Below are 24275 nucleotides of genomic sequence, written 5' to 3'. Positions count from 1 at the left end.
GAAGCGCGTATGTCCCCGCGCGCGCGCATTCCCTGCCCTCCCTTCCGCTTCCCGCCCGTCCCGGCGCTGCCGCCGCCCCGTGTCTCGGAGGGAAGGACGCCCGCGGGGTGCGCTGGGGACGGGCCGGGCGGGGCTCGGTGCTGGCGGTCGGTGCCCGCCGGCGCCCCGGGAGGGTCCTGAGAGGGGGCGGGCGGGGGGCGGCGCGGGGGGAGGGCAGGCAGGGCGGACTGTCAGCTCCAGGGGCATCCCTGTCGTCCCGCAGGCTCGCCAGCCAGCCGCCAGGATGTCGTACATGCTACCGCACTTGCACAATGGGTGGCAGGTGGACCAGGCCATCCTGTCGGAGGAGGACCGGGTCGTGGTCATCCGCTTCGGGCACGACTGGGACCCCACGTGCATGAAGATGGATGAGGTCCTGTATAGCATCGCCGAGAAGGTAAACAGGAGCTTTCGGTTCATTCTGCGCTCAGTGTTCCCCGTGGCTTGCTTGGAGCCTGGGGCAGGTTATAACTGGGGTTCTGCACAGGTATCCTAGCTTTAGGAGGCAGCGGGGAAGCTGTGTGGTTTGCTTTCACGAGCGTCTCCTAAAGTCACTGACTGCCCTGATGTTTGCAGTGTTCTGGGAGGCGAAAAGAGCATCGCAGATGTTCAGAAATCGAGGTTGCTGCCTGTTGATAACCCGTCACTGAATGAGCATCGGCATTCAGGCAGAAACAATGCTCGGTGGTAGGGCAGCTGCGGCTCCACGTAACGCAGCACTCTCACTTTACAGTGGAAATGTGTAGTCCTTCAGGCTTCCATTTGAATAACTTGGAAAGTTACTTTCATTTTGGCTCTTGAAAATGGTGAAGTACTAAAAATATGCAGGATGGTGTTGATTAATCTGTCATTGATATTATTCTGATTAATCTATCAGTGATATTAATCTGTCACTGATGTTATGCGTGGAGACCAGTAGCATTCCACTGATTTGCATGGACTGAATTAAATTTTAAGAGCCAGACTCCAAAGCTGTTTTCAGATGGAAACGGAATGATTACCAACAGCTGGTCACTTGCTTAAGAAAGATACATATGCGGGAAAAATTAGACTGTTAAAATACACAATCAACTATAATTGACCTTTTCATATATTTGCTAAAGGTTTTGCGTAGCAATAGACGTAGAATATTGACAGCTCTTTAACTGAACCACATCAAGAAAGAAGCAAAAAAATCTGAATCAGAAATAGTAACTTGGGTAGGAAAAGGTGCCAGCTATCATAGAAATCATAGAATGGTTTGGGTTGGAAGGGACCTTAAAGATCATCTCATTCCAACTCTCCTGCTCTGTCATACACTAGATCAGGTTGTTCAGGGCCCCATCCAACCTGGCCTTGAACACTGCCAGGAATGGAACATCCACAATTTCGCTGCCTTCATATAAAATTCTGTGCATGCTGCATAGCTTGACATGGAGTTGTTTTTGTCGTGCGCTCCTTTGTCTTCTAAAGTTTTTTTTTAATTAAATTAACTTGTGTCTTGAAAATCCCCACAATGAAAGATCTCTACCCACAGCCAAGTGTTAAGACATATTAGAATGCAGTAAAGAGTTGTGACATGTTTTAATTCAGTTGTTTTGTATTCAGCCTGGTGGGAGTGTTATTCTCAGATACTGTTAGTATGGACTTGTGGCAGGATGCTTGGCAGTTTGGCAGACCTGCTGGCAGCTAGGGGTGACTGGGGGAAGAAAGAACAAAGTAACTTCTTATTTAAAAATCTCCCTCTGCAGAAATGGCAAATTAAAGGGGGAGATCCTACCTCATCCTCTTGCTTACAAGCCATGTTTGGATCTCTGCTGTTTTAAAGAGTGAGTAAAAGTTCCAATTGTACAGGTGTTTATACTAGAGAATAATACAGAATGTTAACGTGCTGTAATTGCAGGCTACATTTGAAGACAGTGTAGCCATATTTTACATTCGTTATCCTGGTGCAATATTCTTTTAGACTGCAGCATGTTTTTGGGATGTATGTTTTTGAGTTTCCTGTACTTTATGACAGGAAAACAGGGTTTTTTTCTGCTTGAATCATTTTGGGGAAAAATAAACTAGAATGCTGTATGAAAGTACAAAGTCGATTATTTCCACTGAAATGTACTCCACTTGCAGTTTACTGGGTTTTTTCCCCAGTGTTACATGAAAAAGAAGGAAGGTTTCACTGAATGTCAAAACAAATCACAATTGTAAGATACTAGGTTTTTTTGCTTTGTCAGGGTTTCAATCAAACATTGATTGAAACAAGAATTGAGTTTCACAAATTTTGTCTTAAAGACCTTTTCTAAAAATACACTTCTTTCTTTTCTTTAAAGGAAACTCATAAAAACCTATCCCCTGAAATACAGTGATTGGTTCACTAAATTAATACACCTTGTTTAAGAAATGTTTTATCTAAAACTGAATAGTGTAAATCAGATAACTGTTGTATTGGATGAGTGTGAATTAGGGAGAATTGTTCAAACGTTGTGCATTTATTTAACCATAATCAGAAATGTGAATAGCTTCTGGCCTTTCCTCAAACATGAGTTGTGCCTTTGCATTTCTGCTAAGGTTACATGAAAAGTGAGAGAGGAAAAGAAGGTGAGACAGGGAAAGAGGTACCTATAGAAAAAAGCATATTGCTATTTTAGCTACTGGTGTTTGTAATTAAAAGTTGAGCAAAGTTAATCCATTTACTGATGTCTGTAGTTTTCAAAATTATTAGCTGCAAGTATTGCTCTTGACAGTATAATGTTCTCTTTTGCCCTAGAAATTTATCATCTAAACTTACAACATAATTAGCAAGAAAAAAAATTAAAATAAATATTGCTGGTACAGACTTTCAAGTTTGTACTTGCTCTGTTCAGGTCAGTAATGCAAGTCTGCCAGCCACCCTCAACTCGAGTGATTTGTTGCAAAAGCTAGTCTCAGTTCCTGTATTTTTTTCCTGCGAGTTTCTTGTCCATAAAGAACTGTTCTGTTCTTCTAAACAGAAAAAACCCATTGTCTAGAAGCTGGTTAGGAAGATAAGAAGATGGAATCTTAGATCTTGTTTCAGATTTCCTTATATATTTGGGCTGTAAGGTTTGCGTTTCAAAGGCAGCTGAAATCTTAACTCAAAAAAAAAAGAGGAGTATTACTTACCTCTGACAGAAATTTCAAGAAACTTCGTGATTTTTGTTATTCATCCTAGTCATGAATCATATTTCTGTGTCAATTTCATGTTGTAGGAATGCATTTATTTATTTTTAAAAGGATATTGTTAATGAAGAAAGTTGGGGGGACAACTTCAGAGGACAAATGAGTCCTATGCCCTATGATTTTTCCTACATCTGTGTTTCCTGTTTACTAGAAAAGTGTGTGATCTTCATGAAGATAGGATAGAGTCTTTATCTGATGTTAAAAGTCCTGCAGATTCCTCTGCTTTATAGTCTTGAGCCATTCAGTTTAGAGATTTCATAGTAGTCCTCAGGCAGATCCAGTTCTGTCAAGTATTAAAACAGCCTGTAACTGTGGCTAGGCAGTAGTGTACTTCTGGGTTTTCTACATGTGTGCTCAGTAATGTAGATTATTAGGTTGATTTTTGAAGCTACCATCATTGGGGAGAAGGGGGAAAACAACCAGCAAAATTGAAGCCCAACCTGTGAAAGCAAGTCATAAAATTCTGAATCCATGCTGCTGTTTGACTTAAGTTTCCTACTCTACCCTGTACCCATGAACAGCAGCTCCAATGGCCTGGTAAGGCAGAGAAAGTTTTGAATTGAAAGATATATAAAGGAAGTCAGGAGTGTCAGAAATAGTTAATACCTGTCTCTGAAAATGTTTTTATCTTCAGTTGTTGCAAAAGTGAGGTGCTGTCCAAAATGAAGTCTCTCACTAGAGTTTTGATTTTGTTTTTCTTCAGAAAGCAGTTGACTTACTGCAACAAATTTACTGTATTTAGTGTATGTTATGAGGTTAATCACTTTCAGAATAAACTTGTGTTATTATATGTTCAACTTCTAAAATACCACAAGGTTTTTATCATATTGTCTTTACAGTAAAATTTTGGTTTGTACTAACAAACTCAGCGTAGTCTCCCTTGTAACAACTGCAACTGCTTGTATTTAGGGGGGTTTGCTTGCTCAGAGTTCCATTTTATTCTTGTTTTGAGGTCTCCATACTGTATCTTTAGTTACAACTCACAAGTCAGAAAGAAAACTTGCTAGCAACCACTGCCTTGACAGGGTAGCAAAGCCTGTTTTGTACAGGAATGTAGGTTTTGAACTGACAGCTCTGTCTGAGCAATGGATTCACGTCCCAGTGGGGAGAGGTCAACCTTTGGTTTGTCTCCACAAACCATGCACATCGAGAGCAGTCTGAATCCGTAAATACTTGAATTGCTTTTGCTTAAATTGAAGCCTAAGCTCAAGCTTTGTGAATTAGAGCTGGCTGTGTGTGAAGCCGGCTCAGATGCTGCTCTGTACTGCTGCTGTCTTGGCTCCAATATTGTGTCTGAGACTGGAACTGTTTCTTCAGGCTCTAAAACTGGTCAATACTTGGCAAAAAGAGGCATTTGAGTAATTCTGCAAAGCTTGTCTCGTGTTGAAATAAAATGTCTCTTGGTGACAAGCTTGCCTAGCCTGGCAGAGCCCCTTAACATTAAATAGGCCACTGCAGTTCTTCTGCATCACTCTCTCCATGTGTTTATCTAGTCCCTCCTTAGGCCTGAAGCCCAATCTCCTGCTGCTGTCCTTGGCAGCCAGTGTCCAAACTCAACAAAGCACACCCTCATTCGGTGTGCTTGCACGGTAACTCGTTTTGGAGTAGTGATCTTGCCAGATTTGAAATTAGGAAAGTGAGGGGTAAAGAATAGAGCCACTTTTAAAGTTTTGTATTCAAACTTGAGTCCACCTTTAAGGTCTGCTTTAGACTTCATAGGAGCTTTTCAGCAGGTGACTGTCATCAATTTCACTTCTAGAAAAGTAGGTTGGAGAGAAGGAAGATTTAATTAATGTCTTGGATGCTTGGATTATGGTGATGACTTGCACATGTGCTGTGCAAAAGTGATTTGAGTGATCCAGTCCTAATTTTAGTAAGATTTATATAACAACTTAATGCTTGTATAGTGTGTTTCTCTTGTATGAAATTCTAGGCTGTTGATGATCACTGCTAGTGACAAGCATTTCTGGTTCTGCAACAGCTGAACTAAATAAAATGCATATAATGTCAAACTAACTTTAAAAGGTTTTTTTGTTCCAGTACTGCCTGGAGTACAGGGTTCTTGAAAGTAAAATTTTGGTTTAGGAGTGCTTTTGGAGTGGCAACATCTAAATCTCCTTGGACTAATCTTTCATCGAACAAAACGGGTCCTAAGAATGTTTTATTAATGCAAGGTTTACCTTAAAATAATTTTCTAAGCTCCAAATTAAGTAATTGTTCAAAGATTGTGTGCTCTGTCAAAATTGCTGAACATGTTGTAGAAATTTCCCCATGTGGTGAAGGTGTGCTGCTGATGCTAAAAATGCCAGCAGGGTGGAAGAAGTAATGATAGGATAAAATGAAAAGGGCTCCTCAGGTGTTTCGTTTTCTAGAAAAAAGGACCAAAACCCCCACAACTGTCTTTTGCCTACCAGGGCTCACCAGGAAGTAACTTCAGTCACTTCTCAGCTAAATTATGTTGACTCTGAACATCCCATTAAGCTTCTTAGAAGTCTTTAATGTAAAATTGAAATGGAGGATCCCTTCAGAGAGTTTGATATTATGACTAATTTAGTTTACAAGGCTTTTACCTCTGGCCTGATTTAGAACATGGCTTAAATGAGATGTTTTCATTAGAATATTTACTGAATCTAGGACTATAACTGGCTCCATAAAAGCACAGTAAAAACTTTAAATGCTGTTTCACTCCAGAAGAGATTTTACTTTCTTTGATAGTAATACTTACTTACATTCTTGAAGTGTGATTATTTTTTATGATTTCGAAACTGTCTTGAAGCAGAAGTCCATAAAAATTTATTTACTCTGCTCTTCTGAGTGTTTTTTTGTAAATAAACATCTCCATACTTTCTCAGTTAATGTGCCTGCCAGGATGTCTACATACAGGCTACACAATGTATCGTATTTTTCCTCATACACACTAATCCTGCTCTGTGAACTAAAATAAAAAAGTGTTCCATCAGTCAGATATTATACTCATCATAGCATTTCCAGACTTTTGATAGCAAAATTAACAAGTGGGCAGTACTGTCATGAACAGTGAGTTTGTCATAGATCTTAGACCACAAGTGTTAACCTCTGGCTAGTAATTCTGGGCAGTCAAATGGGAGGGACCAAAATTGTGTTAGCATGTAACTAAGGATGTGCAGGCGCAATTGTGCACTCATGGTGTAGTGCATGAGCATTTGATAATATACCTTACAGTTAAAGGTTTGTGCAATTTGGGTGAGTTCTGACTTAGAACTTAATGTGTGTGTGTGTTAATTTCTACTGTGCATGTATGAGCTAAGTTAAGAAACCAAAACTTCCCCTAATTCCGCTTAATGGCAAGTATGCTATGTCTAGGAAACAAAAGTGCGAGGTCGTTTTCTTGCAGGAATGAAGGCACTGACTGTCACTCTAGAGGGGAGGGATTCTTGTGCATCTAACTGAGTAACTGCAAAATGAAAGCTGGTTTTTACCAGAATTGTCCAGACGATAGCTTCTCATCAAGGTCTTATTTCTTTAGCAATTACACTTTTAAGTTTTAGCTTTGCACCTCTCAAAAAAAGCTTCCAGTTCTTAAATTAAAAGTTGCATTTCCATTTAATGAGTCTTGTTAGACAAACTGGATGTTATAGAAGGGGAAAAATGCTTGGAGGCAGGCACCAGGGCATTGTAGATCATTAATTCTCTGAAGTCTATAAGCAGCTGATGACAGAGGCAAAATGTGTCAGTTTGGCTTGCACAAAGCAGTTATTCTTCTTGTTTAGAGCTGTGCATGTCACTGTGAGTTCTCAGTTCTATATAAAGGGCATTTGTTTCTCTGGATGTTGATTTAGCATAGTATCTTTCCAGTTGACACTGGATGTGAAATGAGCTTCTTGGCATATTTAAAAATATTTTCCATGTTAATTGGTTGTTGTGGTTAAAAATAAAAGCGAGGCTGTTTATTGTGATTTTATGACTTAATAATTTGGAAAATAAATGTTACAGTAATGAAAGCTTATGTCTTTTAATCAGTAATATCACTGATTAAAAATGAAAGCTTATGTCTTTTAATCACTGATATCAAATAATCACTTTTGTATTTCCTGTTTTCTTTTGCTTAGGTTAAAAACTTTGCTGTTATTTATCTGGTGGACATCACTGAAGTACCGGACTTCAATAAGATGTACGAGTTGTATGATCCCTGTACTGTCATGTTTTTCTTCAGGTATGTGATGGTTCTAGAATGTAACTCATTTAAACTTTCTGTTTGTCAAATACAGTGTCTCAGCAGATCATTTCCAAATGTATAGTAGCACGCTGATGCCTATGTTTTCATTGCTCTACAAAAGAGAAAACTGATTAAATAGGAAAATAGCTTGTTTTCCAATTAGCCTGGTAACAGTGTTTGATAATAGAGTGCAAACTAGTGATAGAGGAAACTGGGTTTATTGTCCATTCTTAGTTTTAAATCTCAAACTTCCTGTAGAGAATACTGTAGTAATACAGCAGTCAAGCTTGCCAAACTTGCTTTCAAGATAAATCAGAAGTAATAAGGTTTTTTTGGAGTTAGGGTTTCTACATTGATGAGATAAAATGTTCTACTGACAAGCATGGAAGTGTCTCTGGAGATAGACAGTAGTGGGAAAGAAAAACAAACAATAAGGAGTATGCTGAAGGATAATTGCACTGAGTAGCCATTTTGGGGCCATGTTTGGAGTCCTTACTCTTGCTTTAAAAATTGGCAGTAAAATGTCAGCTTGAGTGAGAGGAGTGGATACTCTTCCTTTAATGCTTGTTTTGCAAGCCTCTCTATGTTATAAGGGCTTCCTTTGATCCTACAAAGCATTTTGGGGGGGAAAGGAGGTTTCTTTCTGAAACCATAGTAATTCTGAATACCATATTAACTTGGGTTTTTTGTTGTTCTTTCTCCTTAAAGGAACAAACACATCATGATTGATTTAGGTACAGGTAATAACAACAAGATCAACTGGGCAATGGAAGATAAGCAGGAGATGATTGACATTATAGAAACTGTTTATAGAGGAGCCCGCAAAGGTCGAGGTTTGGTGGTATCGCCAAAAGATTATTCCACTAAATACAGATATTGATGTTTCTTTGGGCTGCCTTTTTTCCTAATCCTATGTCCACTTAAATTTATTTCTGTGTATGTGTGTACATATATGTATATTAAAAGAAAAAACCCTACAAGTCCTTGAATTTTGAGCATAATTTGAATTATTTAAAAGATTTGAGTTCTATTTGAAAAGTAGAAGACTCAAAGCCTGGAACTGTCTTGACTGTAGCTGAATTTTGGGGTTTTATTTTTTAAAGACTTTATCCTTTGTTGTCCTTTTGGTATTATGTATTTTGGTACACAGCCTGTTTGCAGAAAAACATTTCAACTGGTTTTGTTTGCTTTCATTACACAAATGTCTGGGAAAACTATACTACAGCTTTTTTAAAAGAATATAGTGTGTTCCAATTATTTACCCTAATTTTTTTCAGCTAATTAAATTTGAGAATGAAGACAGGTGTAATTGGATGCAAATTGTAATGTTGAAGATGAAGACTTCTTACTTTTGTCAGGATTTCCTTGCATATCATACTAGTCCCATGTATCCACTAAAAATGTGAATAAACACGGTGCATTTATTAATATTTAGCAAAGCTCAGACAAAACATCTCCCATGACTTTGCACATCACCACACCCCCATCAGCTTAATGGACTTGTGGTGCCGGACCCCTTTTCCATGGTGGTTGTGTACTCACACTTTGAAACACTTGCTGACTTCTGCAGTGCCCAAGCATAATTTCAGTTCTGGAGCTGGCTGCAGACAGTAGCTGAGGAAACCACAAGCCGTGCTGTCACTTGACCTCCAGTTTGTCTAAGGGTACACCAAAATGCACAGGTACTTGGGAGACTTGGATTGGATTCCACTGTGGCATAGCTTTTGAAATTTCCATTTGCATTTCTGACAACTTTTATGGTAATGGAGTTTGTGTTGTGTGGGAGTTTGTTTTTTGAACTGATACATGCATATTTGCAGATTAATTAAAACCAAGCCAGGCAAACTTCTTTCTCCAGAAAGGAGAAATCCAGTTTGCTACAAGACAATGTAGAATTTACTTCTACTACCAAGTGTTTTAGAGGACTTAGAAAGTGTCAAGGAAGTAAAAGGGTCTCAATTTCTGCTGAAGTTAATCTGGTTTAGAGTGATTATTAATTTTGGAATAATTTATATTGGAAGGGACCATCAGTCTCCCAGGAATAGTCAGTTCCACATGGTCAGGTTGCCCAGGATTGTGTCCAGTGTTGAGTATCTTGGTTGGATTAGATGATCTTCAAGGTGTCTTCCAACCTTGATGATTCCATATTCTGTAAGGATGGCGATTCCTCAGCCTTTCTGGAAGACCTGTTCTGCTGTTTCAGCACCTTCATAGTTGAAAAAGGTGTTCCTTGCATCTAATGGGAATTTTCTGTGTTTCAGCTTGCCTTGAGTAACTGGTGTACAACACCTTCAGCAAGTGTCTGTTCCCCATGCTCTGCCCTGGGACAGTGGTTGGCAGCACAAAGCCACGGTTGTTCCTTAAGGCCGAACTAACAGATTTCTCTCAAATCTTGTATCTGCTGTACTCCACCGTATCTTGGTGGCTCTGTTTTACCTCCCTCACACCACTGTCTCTCTTGAACTGAGGGGCCCCCAAATTGACAGACTATTGTGGGTGCGGTCTCCCAGTGGGGTGAATGGATTTGCTGGCCCAACTTGTGCTAATACTGACCAGTGAGTTGCTGCAGCCCTTGCAGCCCGGGCACCCTGCTCAGTCAGTCAGCCTTTCCACCAGACCCCATTCCTGCAAAGCAGTGCCAGCCAGCCCCTCACACCCACCCAGCGTGGCATTTGCCTTTGAACTTCATCAAGGTCCTGCTGGCCCATTTCTCCAGCCTGTCCTCCAACCTCTGCCCCCAGTCTGACAGCGCGTGCAAGTCTACACTGACTAAAGCATTAATAGGAATGATTTCTTGATATTAATGAAGGCTGTAACAGAAGCATTTCTCCCTCATTATCTGAGATATTCTGTTAACCTGGCAGTGCTTCAGTTCCTGCATTTACAGTAAAAGGTTCCCATTACATTTCAAACTAAGTCTTTCCTGCAAAGAGTGCCAATGTTTTGGAGTACAAACACTTTAAAGTTAGTGCAGATGTCCTGTTTTCTGACTATCAATTTCTTCTGGACACACTTGGTAACTAGAATTCCTCATCTATCTCCAGGTTTTTAAAATAAACTTCTTTCATCAAAACAGTTAACATTAAAGAACTGAAATTGTCACAATATAAATACCTGGGTGATGCTACCTGCACCGGTGTGCACAGCCTTGGGTGGGCTTGTGAAAAGATCAACAACCAAGCAGTTGAAGTCTACAAAGACTGCCATTTTTTTAGTACAGAATGGTTTATTCTAAGAACATTTAAGTTAAAAAGGAAACAAATATTATTATTGTAAAATTGCAATAAATACATTTTCATACATTCAAAAGGCTTGTGATTGGGTAAGTTCACTATATAGGATATAGTTTTCTATCCAAAATAGTGGCTTTGCCTTCTCTGAAACTAACAGTTCTTTCTCAGCTCCAGGAAATACAGTGCCCCACTTAGATGAACAAACACAGCTTTCTACTTTTTTCCTGGGGCAATAATTAAAAAAAAAAGTTTCAAGATTCTGTGATGACATGGTGTTGCTGTTGTACTGAGAACGGCAAAAAACGACACGAGTCCAGTTTCAGGATAAGTGGCCAAAATGGCTGTATTTAATTATATAAATCAGCTTATATAGCCTTGTTCGCAAGGGTGGCATGACCCCATTGGTCACTTGACCATCCACCTCTCAGGGTGATTGGCAGAATGCTATAACACCCATTCAAAATATTTTTTCCAGTGTACCAAAACAAGAGCTGGAAAACAAGTTTGCACCTGTGAGATAGAACCTTGGTTTACAAAAACCTAAAACTGTTTCTCAGCTAGCTTGCATGAGAAAGAACAACTTCACAGGATGCTGCAGCAGCTGGAAAATTCCTCTGCTCCTAGCACTTTAGTATCCACAACACGGTGCAAACGTTTATTTTCCCTTAACATTTTTTGTCAATGTGTGATACTTGACTGTAAAATCTTGGAGTCAGTGCAGTGCTGTTCTGCTTTTAATCTTCCTTGAACACATCTTCATTTCAGTGCTGCAAAGATACAGTGAATAAGTAGGTTAGTGATTTATTCATGAATGTGATTCAGCGTGGAGATAGGAAGATCTCTGTACAGTTAAACACATCTTTGTGGATTGTCTTTCTGTGTTTCTGAAAATTACTGCGTAGCTTATGCAAAAGGCATCAGAATGAATAGATACCTAAATTACTTCAGAATATTTACAGACATTCCCATCTTTCACTGGGAAGTGATTTCAATGACAAGAATAATTGATATGTCTCAATTTAAATCAGGAAAGTGTGCAACAACAGGAAGACAACATCACTTGCATCCACAGAACACGGAAGCAGTGCTGCCTCATAAATACTAAGAGCACAGAGTCAGGCATCCATCAGGGAGGGAGTTGGCATCTGCAACAGACTGTTATAAAATCCAGCATACAATCCTGAAATGTAGCATGATTTTATATTATAAAGTGTTTGACTATAATTTACTGCTGTGTTTGGGATGAGTGCATGTGAGAGGTGTGCTCCCAGCCACACTGTGACACTGCAGCAGGTTTAAGAGCAGATGTACGTAAATTTGTACCAGCGAGAATCCTCAGCTAGGTTAGCATACCTGAGGGACAGGAATGGTGGGCAGGAGCACTTTAAGCCACACACATTTCACTGTGAATGGACAGCCTCAGTTTACACCATTGAGGTGAGTTAGCACTCCCCCCCTTGTATATGGCACTCAGCTGGAACAGAGGCAGCAAGATACAGTTTTTCTTTTGTAAAAATGGTTGCATTCTTTGGCCCTTGGCAAAAAAAAAATCCAAGATAATTTTAAATATGTTTTTAAAAAGTACACTTTCAAATCCAAGAAAATGCAGGTACAATAAATATGTAAATACTGTTTTCATGCAAGTTGCCGCCCATCACTCAAAACTAAGTGGAAATATATAAAATACAGAAAAACTTAAGTAAATGTCTTTACTCTCAACTCTTCATCGCTGTTTTCTACCCCAGCCTCTGTCATCAGGTCAGCAACACACTTCTCAAGGTCATTGATGCGCTCGCCCATTTCTTCCAGTAAAAAGTTAAAGATAACTTATTTTTAAATAAGAGTTCTATAATTTTACAGGCTTCTTCTTCTGTAAGAACAAGCAGCTTTCTTCCAGATGTGCCAGCCTCTTACTTGTTCACGTTTAATGCAAGATGAAGCATGCACAAGGTGGTATTGTTGGAATACAATCCCACATTCTCTTGTGACAGATAAGCATTCAAATTCTTAGTATCAAAAGCCTTTGCAAATACCCGTGAGTGAACTGTGTAAGAGGTTGTTTTCTTTCTGAGGAACTATTTTAGGTGATACGATGCAGTTAACCTAAATAATCAGAGTATGAGTGCCACTAAAACATTATTCAGGAAGCAGCTGCTTCCTGAAAGGTCAAGTTTCTGAAAAAGAATTTAGTAAATGCTTCAGAAAGCAGAGGTAGTTTCTGTAAGTACATGTAATGAGAAAGCTCAGAGCCCCTTCAGGTCTGATCTTCTCCTTTTGAGGGCTCACCTTGTCACACTCAGGCCAACAGCTGCTTTTAAACCGTGGCTGGTTTGAGTTGCATTTTTGAGGATGGATGCTTTTTTAAATGCACCTTCAGAACCTTTACACATAATTCGATGCCTATTTTACTTGAAAGCCAGAATTGCTGCACAGAGCCTACCTTGCTACTTGTAGTGAAATATTTTTTAGGATTTCCTTCTTAGATATATAAACAGGTGGGGGGGGGGGGAAGTCAGGTGTCTTTACGTCATAGGTGTTTAGCCACGTCACTCATTATACGCTAATCTGATGTTTAAGAAAGAAGCCCATCCTGCTGTTAGAAGCAAAGAGCCCGCCCGCATCCATCAGCGCGCAGGGGGCCCCAGCCACAGGATCCGAAATATCTGCAGCGGGGCGGGTACCCCACATTCCAAAGAGGATATTTCTCAGCGTTAACTTCTCCGTCAGAGCCTGAAAATTCTCCTGCAGCCGGCAGAGCAGATTTTCCGCCTGCGAGGGGGAAATAAAGACAGGGGAAGCAGAAGGCAGAGGCCCCGGCCGTACAGGAGCCCTGCGGCCAGGGCACCCAGCCCGGCCCCGCTCTCACCCCGGAGCCAGTCTCGCTCACCAGCTGTGGCAGCTCCTCAGCTCCCGGCGGGTCGGCGGCTGCCATCGGCTCCGGCTCCGGCTGCGGCTGCAGCCCCCACCCCCTGCCCGCCTCCGCGGGCGCGCCGGGGCGGGCAGCGAGCGCACGGCCCCGCCCGCACCGCGCTCCGCAGGGAGCCGGGGAGTCCCTAACTACCAATCCTTTATTTGCCGAAGAATTCGTCATTCCTCCCGGCAGTAACTAAATAAGGATGTCGAGGTTTGATCTTCAGAGGCCTTACTTTTTATTTATTTATTTTAATTTTTTTTTAAAGGTTTGCTTCCTTTTCCCCGTGTAATTAGTTTTGTGAGATGGAGTGGTGGAAGTTCCTTGCACTGCAGTGTCGAGCGAGACAATACCAAAAGCATCTGCAAGAGTCACACAGTGCCTCTTGCAGCCGTACCACCATCTAGGTCATCCTGGCTTTTGGGCTGCACAGTGTAAAAAGCTCCTGGTGCAGCTATTACAGAGGTGTCTTCTCGTTTGTGCAGATGACCTGGATGCTGGGACTGTTGTCTGATGTAAATGAAGAGGTTTTCAGTTTACTGTGTCTGTATGGTTAGGAGCATATCACTGTTGGGCAATAAATTACCTTAGTCAATTACTTTGCGTAATTACATATGCTAGATATGCCAAATATGTCTTCATCCACAAGAAACATGTGAGTTAGGAATGACTTCAGTTGCTGTAAGCCTACCACTTAGAATCTTTCTTAACAAACTTAATTGCTTTCCTTCTTGACCTTCCCCACCTCATTTGTGAGGGTGTCTTAATCTCTGAGGTGAAATTCTGGCATCAAAGCCAACTTCTGCATTGCTACCTGCTTCCCGTAATTGTGGCTTCTCTCTACAGCCTTATCTTCCCACTCTTGCAGGTTGTCTGTGTTGTAAAAAGAAAAATCAAGCAAGTGTTGCAAAGCTTGAGTGTTCTAACAGTGTTACTGCTCTAGAAAGCTTCTACATAAAACAATTCAAACCATGTTATACATGTAGATAGGGTTTACTTTTGTATGTAGCCACTAGCTTCAACCACATAGACTTTTTGTTCTGTTGCATAATAAGGAACAATTGGTGCTTCTTACCTGTTTATTTGTCGGTAATAAATCTTTCCTTTAGGGCTAGGTAGCAGAGCTGTAGCGCTTTTGCATTTTTACTTCTGATAACAGCCATAGTCTTCCTGGTTTTCCCTCCTTCCAGAAGAGCTACAAAAGCTTCTCTCTCACGCAGCAGTATTTTCACCCAGAGGCAGTAGAAGCAGCTCTGTCTGCTTGTGCCCAGTTATCTTGAACAAATCCATAGAGTCCTATTTGTAGTGAAGAGCTTGCAAGGATAAAGAACCAGCTGGAAATGCAGAGGAGTAAGCATTATACAGACAACCAATTCACAGGAATTCCACATCTACATCTTTGTGGCGCCACATTTTAGCAATGGCCAGGTTAGAGTTCAACTGAAAACAAGCATAACTTGATAAACGCTTTCTGTAATTAGCTCCTCATTTTTGTGAGGTAGGTCAGTGTGGTCAGAACAAAAAAAATATAGTATCCAGCTGGCACAGCAAAGGACAGGCAATTAAAAGTGTGAAAGAGACTGAAGGAAATATTTCACCGTGCATTTCCCCTTTCAAAGGTCTGGTTCTTTTACTTTGTGGGCTCGGCAGCTGATGTAAATGGCCCTCTTAGTTCAGATCTGGAGCTGAATTAGCCCAATAGTGCACAGCTGGGTTTATGAAATAAAAGTGGAAGTGTCTTTCAATCTAAAAGTGGTCATGGAAAGTTCCAAAGTTCAGAAAGCCTAAGAATAGAAGAGACAAATGGCAAGACGAAACAGAGTTTGCTTAACAATGAGTTTATTTATAATAGAACAAGCATGCTTGCTTATGCTCTGCTGTCCTCTAGTCTCTCCCTTCTCAGAGGGTTTAGAAGTTCAGAGCTGAGCAGTTGCATACATTGCCAGGGTCTGAAATCTGGGGATGTAAGATGAGCCATATTTTAAAAGCATAGTCCATGTTGGGCATGCACCCATGGGCTAAGGGAAGCTGAGCAAAGACCCTTTCATTTTGTTTCAAAAGCAGAGGGTTAGCTGAGAACCAGTAAACCACCAGTGCTCATAAGAGTATTTACTGCAATAAGAATGCTTAATTTACTAAAAGGATAACAAGAAGTTCATTTTGGCAATGAGTACAAAAACAGGTCCTGAGGGCGTTTGAGAAAGGAGCAAAAGAGAAGATTTGACAACATAAATTATTTTTCCATGCCAAAATATGCTCTATGCTACTTTCTTTCTGTAAAAAGCTTAGACTTTAGACACTTTCAGTCTAAATCTGTCTTCTTGAACACGAAGTAAAAATAAAAAATAGGGTGACCTCGAGGCTGAGGTGCCATCTGCTTCCATCCTATTTCAGTATTGCAGACCTGTGCTGTGAACTCTTCACAGTGTGCGCTGAAATTGTATCCGAAACATGTTTCCCTTGCTTTTTCCTAGGGAAATTCCAGAATTCCAGTCCCTCCATGGCTGGAAGGAGAAGTCAGGGTAGCAGGATAGGAAATAAAAACATGTTTAAACATTTATAAGACCTAAGCTCCAAGTTCACTGCCATGCTATAAAAGCCTGTGGTGCGGAGAGATAGAAAAACTGTTGTAGAAATGCATTACTCTTGCTGTTTGGATGTTACATGGAGTCCCTTTCCCTCCTCTTTGCTGACAAATAAGATTTTATATACCAGAGGTAAGGAATCCTCTGGTCACGTACTCCAAGCACGTCTGGCTCAGGGTTGCTTTGGAATAGAGGTGAGGTCAGAGAGAGCACGTCTCAAAGAGAAGCCAAATACTACCTGTGTGGTAAGAAAGAAAACAGGAAATTTACCCCTGGACGGAGACAAGGAGGCAAGTGTTCCTGGGCCAACATGGCAGCTTGTTTGGCTGCATATCAGAACGCAGGATGCAAATGGCACTGCAAATTTTGTGGGTTTGCGCTTTTTTCTTCCTGGTAGAGGCATGGTCAATATGAAAAGTTTTCTCTGAAGAGAAAAGGGCTAGGTACAAGTTAGTACCTGCACCACAATCATGGTGCTTTTGCTAACAAATTGTTGGGCTGGGTCTTTGAGTCATGCTTCGCTTGATCCTTCCCTGACACAAGCTTCTCTTGTGTCATTTTGCAGTCGTGATTCAGAGGGACACAATGTGCAGAAACAACTGTCTGGCTTTGCTAGGTCATCAGCTTTTATATGCAGCAATCCTAAATGGCGCTGATAGTTCTTGCAGCAAACTTTAACATTTACCCCATCTCTTGACTGGGCATAATGCAGTTCACTGAAAGCTTGTTCCACTGGAGTACTTCCTGGGGAAGGCATCGCTTTCCTTTCATATGGTAACATCAGTAGAAGTAACAAGTTGTTATTTAAAAGCATGGAGGGACATGGTGAGTGAAATGCAAATGCCTCAGGCCGGGGAAAAGGCATTAGGGTCAGTGGTGTCTGACAGCTGGTGCTTCTTTGAAAGACAAAGTCATTTGAGGTGAATATTAAAAGCCTGGGTGTTTACTCGTGGTTCAAATTTCAGGTTCTGTATCTTTGAAGAGGAAAGGGTAATTCCAGCCGTTGGGAAACCTGATCCCTGATGGAGGTGCTCTGCCTTTAATAAAAGTGTTCTGTTTTGGGACTGCTGCTCACAAATTCCCTTATTGTGAAATTTTCCAGTCAGCCCCTTTCTGCAAGTTTCTTCAGAAAGAAAGCTGACAGGGTTAAGGATAATCTTGATCAGAAGTTCAGTGTGTGCTGTGGGCATCATGTCTTGCTAAGCAGCTGTAACAGAACACAGGGTGTAGTTTTCCCTGTAAGTGTTTTGCACCGGGGATAAATGCAGGAGCAGCAGAAAGGTGACTACAGAGGCTGGCGTGGTGGGTGGTGGTGGCATCCCTTGGCTCTGTGAAGAGCTGCATGTAATTCATGGCTCTGTGAAATCATCTGCCTAGCTGCTGTTGACTGAATTATTATGTGGTGATCCAGAAATCTCCAGCTGTGTTTCCCAGACGTGGCTGGTAAGAGATGTTGCTTCCTATGCTTTTTTGTGCTCCAGCCTTGCTCCATTGTCTTTGGATAGTGAGGGTGAAGGAATATTCACCACACAGTTCCCCTCCTGAAAGGCTGCAGGAGGGAGCTGGAGGTGTTTGTCCCCGGTGGTAGGGGGGCAGGGTGTGTTTCTCTGGCCTGGTGGCCTGCTGCTGGCGCCTGACACTGCATCTGATGTAAATGGCTGTGTTCACGGGGGCTGTGTTCAGACCACCCCGTGGCCTTGCTCCTTACCCGTGCACAGAGGAGCTTTCTCGAAGAAAATGCAGTGTGTAACAGGCAAGGCTCTGCCATGAGGGCAGGACGGGCAGCCCCTGTGGCACAAGGACAGGGAACTGACCTCACCTGTTCAGATCCCACAGCCCGGTGTGGCTCTCTCCCAGGGACCTCATGGCCCAGAGCAGAATGTGCATTTTGTGCACAGAGATTATACACGACGTGGTGCGGTGTGTGATGGAAAGAGCATTTTTCTAAAATATTTGATAAAGAGAGCCTGTGCTGCAGAGGTTGGAAGCTGGGCAAAGGAGGGACTGGTTCATTGGAAAATGCCCATTTTGCATTTCCAGAAGGTGTAAAGAACTGTGGGTGAAGTTTCCCGTGACCAAGCTGCACTTATGCTAATGTTTTCTTGCAGCTTCAGAGACAATTTTTCTCAGAGAAGGCAACTGGAGTATTTTCTGGTACAGGCAGCTTAAATTCACCCTGAATTAGTGGAAAGCACTTAGTATGGTTGCATGAAAGATTAATGGATTAGGGCAAATATGGGTAATAACACTGAGGAACATCGGGTGTAGGACACATGCTCTAACAGCAAGATGTGAGTCAGTGAGCAATGACAGTAATAAAAAAAGCCAAGAGTGTGGTAATTTGATTCTTCGGCTTTTTTTTGTTGGGAGAAAAAGCTTGCCCTTTCTTATCTGAAACAAAGATCTTTTGCAAATATGCCCTTAAGACTGAAACCTTGACTGGCAGTGGCCTGCCTGCTTCTTCTGTGAGGTATTCGTGGCAGAGGGGAGGTGCTCAGAGTTATGACAGATATTTTATGCCACTTGGTTGCTGTAGGAGGCCCTCCTGCCTTGGCTCCATTTAGTGTTCCACATGGTGTTTGCCAGCAGGAGACATTTGGATGCATATTCCAAGCATGCCTGGCAAAAGGTGTCTGAAATTACAAGGACATAGAGGGGCCAGAGGGTGCCAAGGAACACTGCCAGCATAGGTAGCACAAGTGTCAGCTGAGCAGAAGAGTGCTGGAGACTTGGCCTTCCACAACTGGGGAAGAGGTGCAGTGGCATGGGCCCCCAAGGCTGCTCCCACTTTTTGGGGTTAGTCAGAGGGCCTCAGGGGACACATGAGAATGTTAATTTTCTCTCTGGGATAGATGCTGTATTGATCAAAAACACCTACAACTGCAGCTCCTTGGGGTTTCAGAAAAATCAGTCTGCAGTGTTTGTGTCTGTCTCATCTAAACTATCTTCGATTCAGGTATTACTCTTGCAATAAGTTGGTCTTTGGGGGTTTTCCCCCATTTTGCACTCTTTGCTCATGGTAAGGAGAGCATGAATTTAGTTTTGTTCTGTTCTTAAGTGTACCAGAGATGTTGAGCTTATCTGACAGAAACAAGCCAGGTGTGTGCTACAATGTGTAAATGCCACCAGAAGCACTTTGTCCTTGTCCTAGAACAGAGAAAGAAAAAACAGTTTACAGGGTGCTGTAATGCTACTGACTCCAGGTCACCTGGTGGTATTTTGAATCATGATGAAGCTGTAGTTTCTCTGTCATTTTTCTTTTCTCTCTCTGCTTCTTATTTACGCCACAGCTTCATCAAAAGTGAGAGAAAATGAATCAGAGCAGGCTAGGGATAGTTCTCCTGACACTTTAGACACTGCATTTGCACCCTCACTTGTTCAGTGATAAAGCCAGCTTAAGGATTTCCCAAATTGCATTTCATGCCCTGTGTTGGCTCTGGCTAAGACGGAGCTAGCTTTTTCCACAGTGGCCCATATGGTGCTGTGTTTGATTTGTGACCAAAACAGCGCTGGCAGCACACCAGTGTTTTAGCTGTCACCAAACTGTGTTGCACAGCATCAAGGCTGCCTCTGTTTCTCACCCTGCCCTCCCCCACGAGCAAACAGGCTGGGGCTGTGCAAGAGGGTGAGAGGGGAAGCAGCCAGGACAGTTGACCCAGCTGATAAAAGGGACACACTGGATCCACAGCATCACACTCAGCAATAAAACCAGGAAGTTTCTTCCAAAGTAGCTGTTGCTTGGAGACTGGCTGGGCATCAGTCTGTTAGTGGGAGGTGGTGAGTGGTTGCCTTTGCATCACTTATTTTTGTTCTTTTTATTCACTACTAGACTTTTATGTCAAGCCATAAGTGTTTTTCCCATGGTTTCACCCTGCTGATTTTCTCCCTTATCCTGCAGGAAGAAGTGAGTGAGTAAGTGGCAGTGGGGGCTTCTCTGCTGCCTAGGATCAACCCACCACACTACACTGTCCCAGCTCACTCTCCAGTATCAGCAGCTTCTTTCAGAACACAATTGATCCTGTAATTAGTGAGCATTTTGTCCCAGGGAGGGGTGAAGTCCATGAGAGAGGGAGATGGTGCAGAGCTCTTTCGGCATCACGTCAAGAAAGGTCCAACAAAAAATGGCTTAATAAAATAGCCATTTTAATAAGATGGAATAAAGAGAGGAATCTGGATCTTTAATAGACCTTATATCCCTTCTGATGCTGAGCACCATGCTTTGGCTCAGCAATGAATGGAGCCTGCATGGTATTTTCCCATGGCACACTGTGCAGATCCTATCTGTGGAGACATCCCTCTATTACATATTTTCTTAAGAGAAAGCAGCTCTGCTCCTGAAGGTTGTTGAGGTGAGAACTTCTGGCTGCGTTGTTGGACATGGGCAAGGATGTGCAGGTGGATCGGGAGCTGCCTATGGGCATCTCTGCTGCAGCCAACTGCTGAGGTGACCTTGAGGCCATGGGACACACCAAAGGCATCCCAAGAGCAGGTGGGGAAGAAATGATTGTAGCCAGCTGGACCAGTTTGACAGAAGGGTAGGCTGTGGGTTAAGCAGTCCTGGTTCAGCTTCTTACCTGTGTAGCTGATTACTTCAGTAAGAAGTTGAACCAGGACTGCTGTTTGGTTATTTCCCCACTCTGAACTTCGCCCATTGTTTACAAAGCTGTAATGGCTGTAATGAAGAAGGGTTCATGTATCTCTGCCAGCTGTCAGGCTGATTCCTGCTCTGGCATGTTTGCTTTAGTGTTTTTTCTCCACTTGTCTGTGGAGATGGTAGCAGTCCAAGTACAGAGAGGAGTCTAATCATCAGCCTGCATGGTCCTGGTTCCTGCTCCTCAGTGCAAAGCATGTGACTACTGCCCAGGGATGGGCTTGTAGGCTTGGGCATGTTTGTCAGAACTCCTCCTTGAAAGTGCAGAGGGTGTTCCACTCATGCTGATATTCACTGTTCTGTTTGCAAAGCCGGGCACAGAAGGAGAAAGGAAAAGTGGTGAAGATGTGCAATAAAACTGCATCTCCTATTAACGCTAGCTTGATTCTCTCCATCAGCTGCCAAAACAGGGGCTCACCAGTGCTAGAAGGGGCCCAGAGGTAACTTCTGGCTCCAGATGCAGTGGGGAAGAGGACAGCTGATTTAGTGATAATACATTATTGTAGGAATGGCCAATTTCAAGACACTTAAGACCCACTTACTTGTTTCACGAACAGTACAGTGAATATTTCTTTTTAATCTCCCCATGGCTGTAGTTGTAGAGTGAGATTTACAATGTGATAATTGAAGGGAATTTGGTTACCATAGGGATTCACTTTATCCTTATGACGATATTTATTGTGCAATGTGTTCAAGGAGTGACTTAGAGCTTATCTGCAGTTTGGCCTATGTCTTGCAGGGACTTGCTAGGCATGCTTCTGTGCAACAGCATTTCTCTAATGTAGAATATAAAATAATTTTAATACTTACCTTTCAAAATCACTCGACAGAACAGCAGTTGGGAGACTTGCAGCAATCTGCTATTTTTGCTACTGCAGTAACTACAAGTGAAGCACCAACAGCTGTCCTCCTCCTTCTCCTCCTCTTCCTCCTCCTTCTGTAAAAAACTGTAGAGGTAGCTAAGGCTTGTCATGAAACTGGTCCATTGGGTGGTTCATTCTTGTGTCCTATTGGTCCCAGTGTCATCCTGACAGGAATATGGCCATATGGAGTCACCTGTAGAAATGGGGCTCTGCTTACTTTTATAAGTCAGTGGACCTATTTGCAAAAACTAAACCTTATATAATAATTTTTACTACCTGTATCAACGTTAAAAGCCCTTTGAAAACATCCCATGTCTGTTCACCATTTTCATCTTGCTTAAACCATATCCAAAGATACTACAGGAACATTTCTTATCAGATTTCTTAATCTAAAATAAATAAAAGTTATTATGTCTGGAGGTTTGAGGACTACCTTGTCACCAAAATGTTAACTGCTAGAAGCTAGTTCATAACTAGGTGACTAGAGCTGTTCACATAATCAATTTCAATTCTCCTACAGCAGATGTCCTAAAAAGATTAATTTAGTCTTCAAGGATCTGGTGTGAAACTTTGCTTCTCTTTTCTGAATGGGTAATGTAGTTCTAGCAACTAAAGGTTTGTGGTTTTTTTTAAATGGGGGAATTTTGCCAGTCTGTGTGGAAAAATAAATGCACCTGTTCTTTTTCTCCTCACTTGAAATAGAGGATTGCTGTCTAGCAGTGAAGCAGTAGTGTTTCTAGGGTAGGCTCTGCTTTTACACCAAGGGAACGGTCCTTCTGAGCTCCCTCTCAGTTACTGTCTCCCAGTTACTTTATCTCCCAGATAAAGAAATCTACTTTGATATGAAGCCTCACAAGGCTCGTTCTTATGTGACTGCACTCAGACCTGCAGGTTGCGGAACTTTTCCTTGATGATGCAAGACTTTCTTCAATCACCTGTTATCACCCCAGGTTTAGATAAATTTCCTCCAGGACACTCTCCTACTGGAGTCTTTCTGGGTCTGCTGTGGTTAGATGTTCGTGTGCCGGGCAGGGTGCTAGGCTGGAAGCAGCAAGCACCTCATGATGGTACCACTACCAAAAAACCTGCCCCTGGCTTTTTAGAATATCCTGAGACCTGAAGGGTCCCTCCCTGACACTGGCACAAGATTTTGGGCAGCTGCTCAGCCCAAGGAGTTCAGCCAATCCGTCATTCCTCCTTCTACCCAGTGTCTGGTGTCACTGGTCAGTTTAGCTTACATCCATGGATTAACTCCTGAACAACTAGGACGTTTTTCAGTGACCAAAACTGGACTGTGTTCACACAGAAACGTGCTATAATTCAGAGTTTTTACCTCTACAGTTTCAAGTAAGGGAGAACAACCTAAGTTAAGGCAGTTGTCTGTTTCCAGTTGAGTACTTTAGAATCTTAATATTGTGTACAATTTGTTATTGCATAGACTTAAGAGCATCCTGGAATAATTCAGGAAGCTAACCTGGAGATCTGGTGCCAGCCTGGGCTGTTTCTTCTATGCAGGTAACTATTACTTCAAAATACCTATTTTCTCAAGATCACTTCTCCATGATTTCTCAAAATACTTGTATTTACATGAACAAAAATTGGCTTCCTAATCTGGGCTACTCTTATTTGCAGCTTGAGGTTTGTTTAGACTGTTGTGCTTAAGGAAAAATAATGTGCTAAGGGCTCCAAGGAAAGTATGGAAAGAAGTTGGCATAACTGCCTGATGATAACAATGCACAAATGATATATGAAATATGAGCCATTAAATAATAAAATATGTTTTAAACAATGCAGTTTATACATAATTGGATTGTTCTACTCTCTCTGAATGAGTCAGATGCGATGAAATCAGGAACTTCAGAATTGTCATCCAAAAATCAGAATTCAAAACATCCGCAATGTATTTTTAACTTTGGCAGTCAAACTATCAGGTCTGTGTAATGGAACAGAGCTTTGTTCAAGTAGCAGAGCTGCTACTTCCTTGTAGGAAAGGTAAGTCTCAACATTATCACTGGTCACCTGATCTACATAGGAGGCTGTTTTGGATGTTGATAACGATGGTACTCCAAGAGTGTCTTTGACAAATACATTCTGCAGTAATGTGCAGGATCCTGTGCTGCAAGAACTTGCTCAGTGGAAGAAATGGTTGCAGTTGAGCAAGGTGCTGCTACACAGGAAGCAAACAAAAGGCTTCTGAAGCCCTGAAACAGGTATTTCTGTTTTTAATTCAGCTCCTTTTCCCCTTTAAGACTCACAAAAAATATTTGCAGTTGCTGCTATAGAACACAAAATAATACATCACTCAGATGCAGGAAAACCCATCTCATTTCCTACCTGTCAGATGAGCAGCAGGGGAACTTAGAAGGTAGAAGGAAGCATGTCTGGGGTAGTATTATGGGGAGCCCAAGGAACAGCTTTGAGGACAGCTGTGCAGCCACTTGGATGCATGGTGGATGATCCATCCTTTTCAGTGTGGCTGAATGAGGTGGATGCAGTGTCCATGCTGTCATTCTACACACAACATCTGTGTGCAGCACTTGTCCTCTGCTGGCCCTGTGTGAGTAGCAGTACAGACTCCCTGGTTACTTTGGGTCTCCCCTGCTTTGGGTAGAAGATGCACATTT

General features: G+C 42.0%; 2 protein-coding genes across 4 annotated transcripts; one reads left to right on the top strand and one right to left on the bottom strand.

Annotated features, from left to right (window-relative positions):
* On the top strand, positions 1-8819 carry TXNL4A (thioredoxin like 4A). 2 transcript variants are annotated; one of them, XM_032102004.1, is made up of 4 exons: positions 1-107; positions 263-436; positions 7302-7405; positions 8117-8717. In XM_032102004.1, the coding sequence occupies exons 2-4, from the start codon at positions 284-286 to the stop codon at positions 8286-8288; spliced, it is 429 nt and encodes a 142-aa protein (XP_031957895.1). In that variant the 5' UTR covers positions 1-107; positions 263-283; the 3' UTR covers positions 8289-8717. The 2 variants fall into 2 exon arrangements, with proteins under 2 accessions (XP_031957895.1, XP_031957903.1); XM_032102012.1 differs by lacking the exon at positions 1-107 and adding an exon at positions 1770-1847 and having other exon boundaries at positions 348-436; positions 8117-8819.
* A 2045-nt stretch (positions 8820-10864) lies between these two features.
* Positions 10865-13645, bottom strand: HSBP1L1 (heat shock factor binding protein 1 like 1). 2 transcript variants are annotated; one of them, XM_032102028.1, is made up of 5 exons: positions 13529-13645; positions 13344-13410; positions 12355-12449; positions 11995-12115; positions 10865-11408 (listed from the first exon to the last, which is right to left on the bottom strand). In XM_032102028.1, the coding sequence occupies exons 1-4, from the start codon at positions 13571-13573 to the stop codon at positions 12026-12028; spliced, it is 297 nt and encodes a 98-aa protein (XP_031957919.1). In that variant the 5' UTR covers positions 13574-13645; the 3' UTR covers positions 10865-11408; positions 11995-12025. The 2 variants fall into 2 exon arrangements, with proteins under 2 accessions (XP_031957919.1, XP_031957929.1); XM_032102038.1 differs by lacking the exon at positions 11995-12115.
* Between the last annotated feature and the right edge of the window lie 10630 nt (positions 13646-24275).

The sequence above is a fragment of the Corvus moneduloides genome, chromosome 1 (genome assembly GCF_009650955.1).
Source record: "Corvus moneduloides isolate bCorMon1 chromosome 1, bCorMon1.pri, whole genome shotgun sequence".
Classification (NCBI taxonomy): domain Eukaryota; kingdom Metazoa; phylum Chordata; class Aves; order Passeriformes; family Corvidae; genus Corvus; species Corvus moneduloides.
Note: the sequence above shows the minus strand (reverse complement) of the source record. Positions and strands in the feature narration are given on the sequence as shown.

What these genes read in the sequence shown, in the direction of transcription:
- TXNL4A (XM_032102004.1), top strand. Translation starts at nt 284, where the DNA reads ATGTCGTACATGCTACCGCACTTGCACAATGGGTGGCAGGTGGACCAG. An exon ending in TGTATAGCATCGCCGAGAAG is followed by an intron (nt 437 to 7,301) that starts GTAAACAGGAGC and finishes TCTTTTGCTTAG; the next exon opens with GTTAAAAACTTTGCTGTTAT. An exon ending in ACTGTCATGTTTTTCTTCAG is followed by an intron (nt 7,406 to 8,116) that starts GTATGTGATGGT and finishes TTCTCCTTAAAG; the next exon opens with GAACAAACACATCATGATTG.
- HSBP1L1 (XM_032102028.1), bottom strand. Translation starts at nt 13,573, where the DNA reads ATGGCAGCCGCCGACCCGCCGGGAGCTGAGGAGCTGCCACAGCTG. An exon ending in CTGAGGAGCTGCCACAGCTG is followed by an intron (nt 13,411 to 13,528) that starts GTGAGCGAGACT and finishes TCCCCCTCGCAG; the next exon opens with GCGGAAAATCTGCTCTGCCG. An exon ending in ACAGCGATGAAGAGTTGAGA is followed by an intron (nt 12,116 to 12,354) that starts GTAAAGACATTT and finishes CCTCTGTTCCAG; the next exon opens with CTGAGTGCCATATACAAGGG.